Raw genomic sequence first — 14,613 nt, 5'->3', positions numbered from 1 at the left:
ACTACTAAAGACATTAATGGTGTTAAAATTTGTGCTGTTAATTAATGTATCTCGTTAACTTTGACAGCCTAAATCGTATCATTTAAAAGACAAAATTCTAGCATGTTAGTTCATGTTTCTGGTCATATTAAGCACGATTCATCATATCACACTGTATACAGGGCTGTCAAATGATTACAATCTTGTCCACTGATAGCCATAGCTGAATGCACTCTTTTAAAAAAAATCTCATATTTGTTCATAAAGTTTTTTAAAAGCTGTATTTGAACAACAGAGCTACAATCACAGATTCTGTCAGAGCAACATACAGCGCTGCAGCTGGGCTTCAGTCTGCACTGCTACAGACTCTAATGATGTTAAAATATGTGTTGTTAATAAAGTACCTCAGTAACTCTGACAGCCCAGATCGTATCATTCAAAAAAGCCAAACTTCTTAGCGTAATGCTTTCAGCTCACGTTATAAAGGATTAAAAGAAACCACAAGCAAACCAAACTAGTTAACCAAAAAAATAATTCAATATTTATTTGCAGTATAAACATGTCTTGTTGTGTGTTCTTTCCATAGACTATACAATACATACGGACAATTTTATATCCTTCATAAATCAGAAAATTGAACTGCCCTGTTACCAAGCCCAGTTTTATACACATATATAGATTGCATCTTTTAAAAAAATGTATACAGCACATATAAAACAGCTATTCGTCATGTATTCGAAGCTGTAACACGATGCAGATGCATTGTCAAAAAATCCCTGAAAAATTCCTCAGTGAGGTAAGATATACATTTTTGTTATTCATTCTCTCTCTCTCTCTCTCTCTCTCTCTCACTCCCTTGCATGCTCGCTCTCTCTCTCACTTTCTTTAAACGCTGCCTCTTACCAAGGTGTAGCTACAAGAAAAGTTTTTTTTCCACAGAAAGCACTCTTCCTGTGTTCTGGCGATAAACAGACAGAGAAAGAAACATTTCCCCCGTCGTTACAGAGAACACAAACATTCCTCCACGAGAAGCAGCTTGAAATCAAGGATTTACATTTAAATTTATAAAAACAAACGAAAAACGAAAAGCTCCGCACTGAAATACATTTCAATCCTAGGGTGCTTTTATTTCTCTCTTCTTTTTTCTTCCTTGTGACCAGACATCTAACAGACGAAGTCAATTTTCAAGCACGAGAAAATGGTCATCCTCTGTGATAATATTCTGGAGGAGACTGTTGCATATCTTCTCAAATATTATATATATGTATATATATAAGTATTGAAATACATTGAAAGGCCACAGGAATAGCACGTGTGGGGTTAACAGAACAGAACCAGAACCAGAACCAGAACCGGATGGTCTGCTGGAACAGAAAGTTATCATGTAGCATATAAATGGACACCCCAGGTGAAAAGCTACCTCAGTTCCAAAGCAAGCTGTATTTCCGTGGAATACGAGTAGAAAAAGTAGAGGAATTAAAAACCCAAGGCCTTTTTTTTTCATTTTTTTGTTTTTGTATAGTTTTCCTAGAAAATACTGCAAAGGGTGTTCATATATATATGTATGTATATATATATATATATATTGCAGAGAGTAACAAATACAACCTCGACTGACCCGTTAAAGACCATTAGTTGTCCATTATTACTACATATCGATTTTGTTTAAAAACGAACGAACGAACGGACGTCCTTTATCTTAAATTTCATACAACGATTTCTAAAGTGAGATACAAATAGTACTGAACAGTCAGAATAGGAAAAGGATTAAAAAGGTTATATAAGGCCAGCTTAAAGCAACCCTGCGAACTCGAGCGCGTGTCCGTTCAATTCCAAATCGAACGCTTCTGTTGCCAGAAGCTCCCCCTGCGCACTGTACGCCCCCCCAGGTGACCTGAGGGCAGCGATACGAGTTAAAAAAACAGTTCTAAACATTCGGTTTCCCATAAAACCCGCCAGGTTAAGAACCAGGACTCCATGCTCAAATACATACGGTGAAGTTATACTTATTTAAAATGTAATAGAATATGCTCATACTCATTCTGTACTTATCACCAAGGCCTGAGGGTGAGTCGACCCAAGAAAAAACACTTTCGTTAAGGAAGCGGGGACTCGAGGATTACAAAAAAACCCAGTTTCGAGTAAGAGCGCTCCAGCCGGTCCAGCCCGAGACGCCCCGCGCAGCTGCAGCCTCGAACAGGCCGGACGACCTCTGAATGTCTCTTTATTTGTTGTGTTGGAGTACCAGTTTTGTTTGTTGTTTCTTTTTTTTAAGTGCCAAGAAGTGAAAGGCTTCACCACTGTGCAAACCGCATTAGGTCATTACAAACGAAAAGAAGAAAAATAATGTTCCTATTAAGAACAATGTTCGTTTCTCTGTTGGTCGGATACAATCTAGAACCACTTGGTTTGTGAGTGCTTACAAATATACAACCTGATGTACATACACGAACAGACTGTGCAAACCCTACATTCACGTAGAGCGAGACCACCTCCTTTGCCCCTCCAGATTGGCACCCGTCAAGACAGGAGGTTTGGATAAAAACGCTGGGGGGGGGGGTGTCTTTGTACGTGGTTCCGAGACAAAAAAAGAAAAACATAAACAACAGTCTTTTCCAGAAAGGCAAGAAGAAGCTGCATCAAAAACCACCAGTATGGCAGCAGGGCTCTCCTCAGGTCAGCCTCCGTGCGGTCAGCTATCCCAGGGGGTCTTCACCGCCCTGCGTCCCTCTCCTCGCCTCACCGGCTTGTCGGCGCTTCCCCGCATGTCGGGAGGCGAACGTCGCAAAAAAGACGAAGGGGTGGGTGCTCCCCACCGCCGAAGCCCGCCCAGCCCACCCTCATGTGGACTCCAGCGTATCCAGTTGGAACACGTTGTGATTGGTCGGCGTGGTGAAGAAGAGCTGGTCGTTGGGCGAGCGGTTGTCGCAGGGGCTGTTGAGTCCCAGCGTCCTCTCAAAGTCCAAAAGCTGCCCCATGAAGTTGAAGTTGGGTGAGATGTTGGACTTCTTGCGCTTGACGAAGTCATAGGCATCGTTCAGCGACAGGTTGAGCTTCTGCATCAGGTAGGCCACCGTCACCGTGACCGAGCGGCTGATGCCGGCCAGGCAGTGCACCAGTATACCGCACTTTTTGGAACGAGCTTCATCTGAGGAGAGGAAGAACAGAAAACACTTTTATTTCTCTGATAAAGGTGATCACAATGTAGAACTGATGTGTAATGGTGTGTAAAGTGACAACAATGTATCATGACAAAAAAAGTCACCTTTAATGCATCTTAAAACAAAAGCCTTCACGTTGTTAGACAAGAAACCATGTTCGAATACTGAGTGCGTTTACGTGCACAACAATAATCCAGACTTCTGCAGTTATCTGATTATTAAGTGATCGTGTAAACAGTACACTGATTTCTAAGATCAGATTAAGGCCTATAAATCTGATAAAGAGGCTGGATTTGAGCTCAGTAATGAGGCTTTGCAGTGCATGTAAACCCTTACTCTGATTTCTTTCATTATCTGACTACCCAGAAGCATGAAAACACACTGAACCAGTTACTGACACAATCTGATTTTCTGCAGTTATCAGATTATTTCATGTAATAACTTTCTGTGAAGGAGCTTTTAGAGGTGGACATCTGGTTTCTATCACTACTCCTGTGAACACCTCTGACTTGGTAAGTATCTCTAGAACAGAGCGTTTCACACCAAAACGCTCTGAACGACTTTGTTCAAAGCTTAACCATTTAATTAAGCAGAAATATGGAAAATTCAGTGGAATTCCCCTTTATGATAACAAGAATACAGAGAAACTGGTTCCTAGATGAGTACAGTAGGGCTCTGTGTAGCCTCTTATTCACAAGAACCTCATTACAAATCTTCCTCCCGTTCATTCAAGTTTAAACAAAGCCCCTCAAAAAGAGAAGCACTTCAGCACACTCGAGGGTGAAGCTGCGGCGCTGCGGCTGTGTCTGCACAGGCGTCTGAATCGCTGAATGGAGCACTAAAATGTCTCAGCGTGGTCTCACTGTGAAGACTCAGAGATGGTGAACATTCAGAAATGCCTCTGCAGCTCCGACTGACCTCGTGTGGGCTCGTGAGTGGTAGTGGTGGTGGTGGGAGGAGATGGGGTGATTATACATTATTGATGACCTGGATGCATCTGGCTTTGCAGAATGTAACACTCTGCAGAGCCATTAGTGCCTTTTTCTTCTGCTTTCTCTCTAATGATGGATGGAAACAGCACATTTTCAACCCGGCTATACTCTTTAAAGGGCGACTCCACCGATTTTTCAAAATTTCAGAACAATTCATTTGTTAAGATGTAAACAGAGTCATTCAGAGTGGTTCGTTCTACAGAAACTTACCAAGTCAGAAGTGTTCACAGTAGTAGTGATAGAAACCAGACGTCCACCTCTAAAAGCTCCCTCACAGAAAGTTCTAACATGAAATGTAATAGTAAATAAAATGTTTATATCTGTTTTGTAGTCATGGTGACCCCTGGTTCCTATCACCACCACTGTAAAGAAATCTGAACCATTTCACACCAAACCTCTCTGAATCACTCTGTTTACATCTCAAACACTCAAACATAGGGAAAAAGTTTTAAAAATTGGTGGAATTACCCTTTAGCTCCTCAAGACTTTGCCTTAATGTTCATTTTCCTGTACAAGCAAAATTAATTTCACTAAACTTCACCAATAAAAATCATGAAATACACAAATTCTCACTGATTACAATGTACAAAAATATCCAGCAGCCAAATAAGATCCTAGCACCCAAAGACCAAAGTGCAATGAGCTTGAAGCGAAGCAATAATATAAAGGGGAATTCCACTGATATTTCATAATTTCTGCATGATTAAACCATTACGACGTGAACACAGTCATTATGGTGAGAAATGCTCTGCTCTAAAGTCAGAATCGCTGTAGTCAATGGAACGTCCATCTCTAAAAGCTCCCTCACAGATACAGGAAATGGTTATGAATACACTGCCAGATGTCTGAGATCTTTTATGATAGTTTTAAGAAGGTTTTGATCTGAAAAGTACTTTTAAAATGTTTTACTTTGCTTTAACCACTGAATTATGGGGAAATTTTGAGAAAAATGGTGGCTTAACCATTTTAACTATGTTGTAGCACCATATCTGGTAGGTACGATATCCAAAAAACGGCAGTGCCCCCATTATTTTGTGCACTTTACACATCCAGAACCTGACAGTTAAAGGTAACACATCATTTGGTCCTTTATATCATTTTGAAAGAACAGTTTAAAATGGTTAAAAATGAAATCACGGTGTATCAAATCTGCTAATAGTCCATCTACTGAAAACAGCTGAGTCTGAGGTTATTAATAATCCAGAATGGTGCACTGTGCATGTGAACGGTGTAAAAGTGCACAGACATCAATTAAACTGTGTCATGTTGTCTTTAAAAGTGAAACTGCGCTCGGCTGGGTAACAGTGTCCACAGGATGTTATGATGGCGCGGCGTGCACCAGTTTTCCTCCCCTTGCCCAGACACTGTGGCAGGCTCGCTGATCAACAATACGACCGCAGGAGGCTGCGCGTGTGACAAGCGAAACTGCCCCTCACTTCCTGTTTGTTGTTTACTCGCGTGTGAAGATCACAGAATGCTGAGAATTCAGTCGATCCATTCAGCTGAAATCTAAATTCTCAACAATCAATAATGTTCAATAGCAGCTGAGACCTGAGATACATCAGCATTAAGATGATAAGATAGTAGTGATGAAGTTAAAATAGCATTAATAAAATCAAGATGGCATTAATAAAGCTAATAAGTCAGCATTAAGATAAAAAATCAGCGTTAATAAAGTTAATAAAAGCATTAATAAGGTTAAGATAGCATTAGAAAAGATAAGAGCTATAATAAACAGTGTTCATAAAGTTAATAAGTTAGCATTAAATTACTAAGTTAGCATTAATAAAGATAATATAGCATTAACAAAGATAAAAGATAGCATTAATAAATTTAATAAGAGTATTAATAAAGATAAAAAGAACATTAATAAAGTTAATATCGCATTAATAAGGGTGAGATAGCATTAATACGGGTGAGATAGCATTAATAAAGTTAATATAGCACTAGTAAAAATAATAAAATAGCACTAATAAAGTTAAGTTAGCATTATTAAAGATGTTATACTTAATAAAGTTAGCAATAACAAAGTTAATAAGTTAGCATTATTCTCTTTATGCTCAATAATCATTCAATCCTTAATTTGATCATTTGATTTAATGAAGTATTGATTAGACAAAGCAGGCATTGGATGTTATATAGAAATACTGGACTTCCTCAAAGACAATGCAGGAAATATATAAACAAACACACTGTCCCAGATAAAAAAAATGAATTACTGTATTAATATTATTCGTATTTATTCTAATACGAGTTTTTCTGAGCAAACAAACTCTCTTTGACCTGATAAACAGACTCATAAATCTGATTTTATTATCCGGTGCCTAAAACTTCACTGCATGTGTCATTCAGTAGACTGTTTATTAATAACCGCTGCTATTTTATTCAATGATAAATTGACTAAAATATTATATGTTATAAACAATACCGAATGGAAAAAGTATTTAAGTGATATTATACCATAATCATCTGTTTACTGTAAGTTATCTTGAGATTTGATCACCACTTTTCAAACATGATGAATTCTGGATATTGATTCTTTTAGAATTTCATTCTTGATGTTCTCAGTCGTTTTAAAATCTCCCACAGCTGTTTATCACTCTGGTTATCACTCAGTATTAGTGTCCTGTTCCTGTAATGATGATATGCATGACTCCTCAAAACTCTGTTTCTGTATTAATTAGAAAGTGATTCCAAACTTTTGAACATAAATCATAACTGAAAAAATATCCACCAGTTTAACGTTTAAAAATTAATCCAAATGGCAAGACGGATCCAGACTAACGCATCAGAAATCTTCTCTCGTCTCTGTGCTGGAGCAGAAACAGCCACTCTCAATGGAGACCAGCGGTTCCTCCTCCTGATCTGACCTCTCTGTCCACTGCGTTTCACCACAGCAGCTAAAACTCGGCTCAGAACTCCTCAGACAGATGCTGCTCGCTACACCGCACGCGACTCACACACACAAACCTCAAACAGGGCCGAACGACACACTTATTTAAGTGAATAAGTTAGAATTAATGAAGCTAAACTAACATTGATAAAGTTAAGTTAGAATTTAAAAGATAAATCAGCATCAATAAAGTTAATAAGTCAGTAAGTCATTAAATTAATAAGTTAGCATTAATAAAGATAAGCTAGCAACAGTAAAGTTAGTGTTTAAAAAGATAAATTAGCCTTAATAAAGTTAATAAGTCAGCATTGATAAAGTTAAGCATTAAAAAAATGAACAGGTCATCATTAAAAAAAGAACAAGTTAGCATTAATAAACTTAAATTAGCATAAATGAACTTAAGTTAGCATTTAAAAAGTCAGTATTAATGAAGTTAGTAAGTTCTGAAGTTAATAAGCACTAAAAAATGCTAATAAGTGAATAAGTTAGCACTAAAAATGCTGCTAAACTGCATTAACAAACTAGAGTTAGCATTAATAAAGTGAATAAGTTAGCACTAAAAATATTGACAAATTAGCATTAATAAAGTACATAAGCTAGCATTAATTAAGTGAATGTTAGCACTAAAAATATTGACAAATTAGCATTAATAAACTTAAGTTAGCATTAGCATTAATAAACTTAAGTTAGCATTAATAACCTAAGGTTAGCATTAAAACAGCAAATAGGTTAGCATTAATACAGTTACTGATTTGGCATTTCAAAATATAATAATAATAATGATGTAATATTATTAACTTAACCACTTACTACTGTACGTCTATCATATCCATCACTAAAACAGCAGTACAACACTATGACAATGTTAATGTCATGGTTTTAAGTTTATTAGAGGCGTGAAGTATAAAATGCTAATGCTAATACTTTGACTTCCACTCATGTATATTGGTGAAAAAGTCCAACTCCATTTCAGTCATTAGTGTTCAGTCCCTAATTCTGTTTTTGGGTTTAACTTTGTTCTGTTGTGTTGGTTCAGCTCCAGTTCTGCTTTAATGCTGAATTACTGCTCTCACTTTTCCTTTTATTTCAGACCAAAAAGAGAAGAATGTAGCTGATATTCACTTTTATTTGAATTCTTCTGCTCCACCTTAAATGGGGAAGCTGTTACAGCTACACTATTTAAGGTGGACCATTAAAATTAAAAAAAGTAGCCACTTTCAGCCTCGTGGATCTTATGCTGACCGACGCTGGATGTGTTTAGGCTCCTGTGAGTGGTAAATATAAATCATTGTGCATTTTTTTACTGAATTAAACAATAAACAAAAACGAGGCCACGGACAGGAAGTGCTGCGGAAATGACTTTGAAGCTGGCCACTCTACAGCCACAGACAGCAGGGGTGGCATTTCCTGAAAACTCTTCGCTCTAACACAGCAATGTCAATGCCCTCACTGCTAGAGCTGCTTTAAAGGACGATTTCACCTGCTTTTCAGAATTTCTGCATAATTAAGTGGTTGAAAATTTCATTCAGGGTGGTTTGGTGTGAAACGTTCTGTTCTGTTCATGTCAGAATTGCTCACAGTGGTGATGACATGAACCAAACATCCACCTCTGAAACGATTACAGTTGTATGCAAAGGTTTGGGTGTCCCAGGTGAAATTCCACTGTGTTCAATTGAAGCTAAATTAGCACATCCTCTACAAAGAACACATTTTATTGCACATTTGCTGTTTATTTGCAGTGAATAAAACATAAAATGTGGCATGAGCCAAAGTTTCAGCGCATCTTATGCTTTATTTGGTGGTTTTGGGTACTAAATAGAATATTTGTGTTAAAATCATAGAATATATGGCAACCCCTGGTTCCTATCACCACCACTGTGAGTTTCTACAATGAACCATTTCACACCAAACCACTCTGAATCAGTCTTACACTTCAGAGTTAGAATTATGCAGAAATAAAAAAAAATGGTGGAATTGCCCTTCAATTCTCAAATGTAGACAACAGAAATACATTACTGAACCTGTCCACCTTAAACGAAATGCTCTTTTTTAGTGTGTGGTGTCACTGGAGAAAAGGTTTATGAGTTATAATGAAGATATAAAATGAGACTAAGCTGACTGACCTGGTTCAGTATTTCGAGGTCAATGTAATTTATGCGTAAACGTGATTTAAAGCTGAGTTTTTTGTCTCAGCGGAGTCATTCATTCATGCTCACACTGTCTCATTCACATTAATGACACCACACCTCTACAACCTGCTCTTGCTCCTGTATGTAAATCAGTCAGACACCGTCCGCTCTGGACGAGTAAAGTCGAGCTGATCCTGAGAGAAGCTGCCTGAGCAGCAGCCCAGTGATCCGCGCTGATGACGACTACGCGTTAATCAATAACTCCACTTCCTGTGTGCTGCTGCTCGTTAAGCTGAAAGACGGACGCCAGTGTTTCACAGTTCAACGAGTGCAGTCGCTTTCAGAATGAGCTTGAGAGGCTGAGTTTCCATGAAAGAACACTGTTTATGGCAAGTAACAATAATATGTGTATATATATATATATATATATATATATATATATATATATATATATATATATATATATATAGATAGATAGATAGATAATATATATATATATATTAGATGATAACTACAGTTAATACTGGCCTATCTAGAAGAGAAGAAGAGAAGGTCTGCAAACAATTATACCATTCCTTCTTGTATTCATATTATTTGTGTTTATCCAAATATTTGTTTTTTGCCCAGATAAACAGCTTTTTAAATAAATTTTATTATCACATGCCTAAAACTTTACTGTACATGTCACTTAGAAGACTGTTTAACAGTGTGAAATCACATATTAATAACTGCTATTTACTGTCTTATTAAATGACATGTGAACTTATACAGTGTTGACTGAAGTATTAAACGTTAAACACAAAACCAGATGGAGGAAGTTGACATGATAATATACTCTAATTATATATTTACAGTAAATCCTTTAAAAGTTATCATGATAAGATTTGATCACCACTTTTACTAACTGTTGCTTTTTTTATATACGTTTTTACACACACATAATTTTTTTAAGCAAATAAATGCTTACTGCCCAGATAAACAGCTTTTATATATGCTGATTTTAACATATTGGAAAAAATATAAAATATAAAATGTGCTGTTCCTGTTGCACAGGACACATTTTATGTTTTATCATCACCCTCAAATATGTTAAACTCAGCAAATAAAATGTAGCTGTGAATTAAAATGCGTTCTCTATAAAGGACGTGTTCACTTATTTTTGCTTAAAGAATCAATTCGGTTTGACCAGGGGTGCACACACTTTTGCACACAATTGTATATTTATGTATATGAACAAGTGTATGACATAAGGAGATTATATTTACATTATTTGGAACCATTTCTTTTAGTCCACTCATCATGAAAGGTTCACACTGCTGGGCTGCTGATGTTTTCAAATGAAGGAATGAATGAATGAATGAATGAACAGATCAGAATAGAACAGAACCACAACAATTTGCTGTAGAGAGCAAAACCGCGTCCACTTACCTATGAAAGAAATGGCCTCGGGGAAAAACTGTGACAGGTTTTGGCTCCAGTGATCCGAGATGGGAATCTGTTTGTACTTGAATTCCCCGTCGTGCTCGAACATGTTGGGCAGGTTGGGAGTCACGTTAAGGATGTACTTGATGTTGTACTTGCCCAAAACGTCCAGGTTGGTGGAGTCTTTGGCACAGCCCAAGTAAAGGTATGGGAGGATTTGGACGGGGAAAGGTGGCTGGTTGTTGGGTAAGGGGCTGCCTTCTGACTCGGTGGCGCTGCTTGGCTCCCTGTCCGATTCTCCGTCAGAACAGTCCGAACTGATCCGTAGTCCTCCCAGGCCCAAAACAGAAGCGGGCGGGGAGCTGCTTGGGCAGGAACAGTCCAGGTTGGTCTCGCAGTGCTCCGGATACTCCGTCTGAAACTTGTTAAATCCTCCTAGAAACAGAAATAAACAATGACATATGCTTATTTGCACATAGAGTACGCTTAATATAGGCTTAATAACACAGTGAATGCTTAAAGGGTGTATATATTAATATATTACTGCATTTTAGCTATTTTAATTTCTCTAGGCGTGCTTATAACATCTGTGTGGTTTTATGTACCAAAAAGGGCCATCATTCATTTTAATTCATATAATTCATAATTGTTTTTGCATGACCACTTTTATCCCTCAAAATGCTTTTAGGACTAATTTCTGTGAATGGCCTCTTTTCTGTCTGGCTCATCACCGTAACATTCTTAATTCTTAATGCAAAATTCATATGTGTAGATTTCATTTTAAGTCATTTTTGAGTAGCATTCCTATTGGTCCATTCCTCATGCCACTACATGCAAATACATGTCCATGACATCACAAAAACAACTGAAAATGGGCTCTATTTTTAAATATATGGACTGCTGACTTCTCAAACTTGAACAACGGTCATATAAGCTTGTATAAGTTTGTTTAAAACACATACACAATGTGTATATACACCCTGATATGGGCCCTTTAATGCTGCTCATGACCTCTCAGTGGACTGTTTTGTGAATGGTGGCCACATATCCGCTTTGAACACATCCATAACCGTTCACAGCCTGTTTTAATGTATATATTGTGTACGTTTGTTTCGTTGAGGAATCAAAAATGTATCAAAAACAAACAAGCAAACAACGAAGCTGCTAGCAGGCTGTTTTTACTTTCTCTTCCCTTTTCATTCATGAAATGCGAGCTCCCTCTTGAACGAAGACAACATGGCGGAGCCATTTCAGGAAACTAATTGAAAACATCTCTGTGCGACGGCTAGCACGTTTAAAACTCCAGAAGCAGACGCTGTGCGGAAGATTTTGGACATTTTCGCTTTAAAAAGATATTAATTCACAAGTTTGTGAGGAGTGAGCTGTGGGTTCGGGCTTCTCAGCCGTAATTTTCGACTGTAAACTATGCTATACTTTAGCATTTGCAGTTTTAATGACTAAAACGATTAATACTGTTATCCCAATTCTTCTAAATCAATTCGCAGTCTATGATTAACGATTTGACGTGGAGAAAATGTACAACTTCGCCTTCTTAGTTCGAATTGCCCGGTCCACCTTAAATGGTGCTGCAGTTACTGCACCATTTAAGGTGGAACGGGAAAATCCGAGGGGGAGAAAGTAAAGTAGGGATACATTCTTCTCTTTTTGGTCCAAAATAAGCTACTAAAGCTCCAAAGTGAGGCGACTGATCAACGTCAAAGGAGAACAGAAGTTGAACCAACACAAGAAAACGACATTAACCCCCTTAAAAGGGACTGAATTCGATCAGCTAACTTTTAACAAAAAGCTGCCTCATCAGCTTAAACGAGTGCAAGCACTTGCACGCTCGTTTGAAAGTACTTGAAACTTTTTCCCTTTCAAATAAAAATAAAATAAATAAATAAATAAAAGGGCTACGTCTCAAATTGTCCCTTGCTCCCTACCACCGTTCCCAAACTAAAAGAGCCATGTGAGCGTCATACGGGTCTTTCGGGCGCACTACTTAGGGAGCAAGGGACCGATATTGAGACGGAGCCCACAAAGTTTCGCCTTTAGGCTGCGTCCCAAAACCAAAAAAAATACCATACTACCAAACTACATTGTTGAATGCACTACTACAAGTGGTGTACTATTTAGTGAGGTGGTACGTGGTTCTAGACGCAGGTTTAGTGAAAAATAAAAGCCCCCCCGAGATTTACCTTCCAGGTAATACGCCTTGCAGCCGTCGTCCCGCAGCTTCTGCATGAGCAAGCCGAGCACGGATCCCCCCGCGCCGCTCTCGGGCCAGTCTGCGGTGGCCTCGTCGTAGAGCAGCACGGTGTCCGTCCTGCAGCGCTTGGCGAAGCGCTCCTTGTCCTCGTTGTTGGGGATGATGGAGCGGATGGGCAGGTTGCCCTTCTTCAGGCGGCGCAGCATCAGGCCCGGGATGGCCAGGTTGATGGCCGACTCGATGTGCGACGACTCGTAGAGCTCGTGCGCCCGGCAGTCGAGCAGGAGCAGGGAGCGCGCGCCGGCCTCGAGCTCCTCCTGCAGCCACTCCGCGCTTTTGCTCGCCATGATCATCGCAGGAGGAGGAGGAGGAGGAGGCGCGCTCCAAAGGTTGTTTTTCATGGGGGAAAAAGGAGGACGAGGGGCTGTGCGCGCGCGGCGAAACGGCGAGGGAGGGGGGGTAAAGAAAGAAGCGAAAGGGGAGAAAAAGAAGAGCTGGCGAAAAAAGGAATAAAAATAAAAAACAGCAACAAAAAAATCACACTGGCGCAGCCATCCGCTTCTCCGCTTCTCCTCCTTCAGGCTGATGAGCTCGCGCGCGGTCACGGCTCCGCTCGTGCGCTCCGCTGGAATGGGGCAACGCCGTCCATCTGAAAATCTGAGAATCCGCTGGGCCCCCCCCTAAAAAAAAAAAAGGGCGCCCGTGGCACGCGCGTAGTGTAGTGTAGTGCTGTGTTGTTTAGAGGTGGCGGGGGGCGTTGAGAGAGGGGGGGTTTGTTATGGTCCCAGCGCGAGCATTATGGCGGTGCCGTCCTGCTTGTCATCTTCAGCTCGCGCTTTTGACAGGCTGTAATAAAAAGAAGAGAGGTTTGTGCGCGGAGTTTAGGGCACGAGAGGGGGAGAAGAAGGAGGAGCAACGGGAGGGGCCATGGGAGGGGGAGGGGTCAGGCGATGGGTGGTTTAAAGGGCCAATACTGCTAAAAAGATGAGAAGTCTCATTAAGCTCAACCTAAAGGGGATCTGAATCCCTGTATAATTCAACCATTGAGATGTCATGTTTATGACCTATAATGAATAATATTAACAACAATAATAATATTAATTCTATTTTTATTTATAGCACCAGGGGCAGCTCAAAGTGCTTTACAGACATGTGATAAAGCTTCATGTGTTATAAGTTTTAGGATTATATTTGGAGGCCCAGCCACATAAAAATGCAAGTTAACACACGTAAGACGCATTTAAAAAAGATACAGATCTGATCACTCAAACCACTTCAGGAGGTGGACTGAGACACATTTGAGCCACAATGTTATAGCAGCGTAAAAACATCCGTCTCTCTAAGAGACATTCGACAATTAAAACCCTTCCCAATACAAACAAAACCCCTCCCAGTACAACCGAAACTCTTCCCAGTACAACCAAAACCCCTCCCAGTACAATAAAAAACTCCTCCCAGCACAACAGAAACTCCTCCCAGTACTATCAAAACTCCTCACAGTACAACCGAAACCCCTCCCTATACAGCAAAAACTTCTCCCGTTACAACAGAACCCCCTCCTAGTACAACCGAAACTCCACCCAGTACAACCAAAACCCCTACCAGTACAACAGAAACTCCTCCCAGTACAAACAAAACTCCCCGTACAACCGAAACCCCTCCCAGTACAAACAGAACCCCTCCTAGTACAATGAAAACCCTCTCAGTACAACCAAAATCCCTCCCAGAACCTAAAAGCGGACAGGCTGTAACTAAAAAAAGGGGTTTGTGTGTGGAGTTCGGTCACAGAAGGATGAGGAGTGGGAGGAGTTAATTGCTAGGTAGTTTA

At 39.6% G+C, this 14,613-nt stretch overlaps 1 protein-coding gene across 1 annotated transcript; it reads right to left on the bottom strand.

The window, feature by feature from the left end:
- Nucleotides 1-494: 494 nt before the first annotated feature.
- Nucleotides 495-13,641, bottom strand: dusp7 (dual specificity phosphatase 7). Its single transcript, XM_036560604.1, has 3 exons — nt 12,775-13,641; nt 10,583-11,011; nt 495-3,127 (listed from the first exon to the last, which is right to left on the bottom strand). The coding sequence occupies exons 1-3, from the start codon at nt 13,184-13,186 to the stop codon at nt 2,820-2,822; spliced, it is 1,149 nt and encodes a 382-aa protein (XP_036416497.1). The 5' UTR covers nt 13,187-13,641; the 3' UTR covers nt 495-2,819.
- Nucleotides 13,642-14,613: the final 972 nt, after the last annotated feature.

The sequence above is a fragment of the Colossoma macropomum genome, unplaced genomic scaffold (genome assembly GCF_904425465.1).
Source record: "Colossoma macropomum unplaced genomic scaffold, Colossoma_macropomum, whole genome shotgun sequence".
In the NCBI taxonomy this organism is placed as follows: domain Eukaryota; kingdom Metazoa; phylum Chordata; class Actinopteri; order Characiformes; family Serrasalmidae; genus Colossoma; species Colossoma macropomum.
The sequence above is the reverse complement of the archived record's forward strand: the minus strand, read 5'-3'. Positions and strand labels throughout refer to the sequence as shown.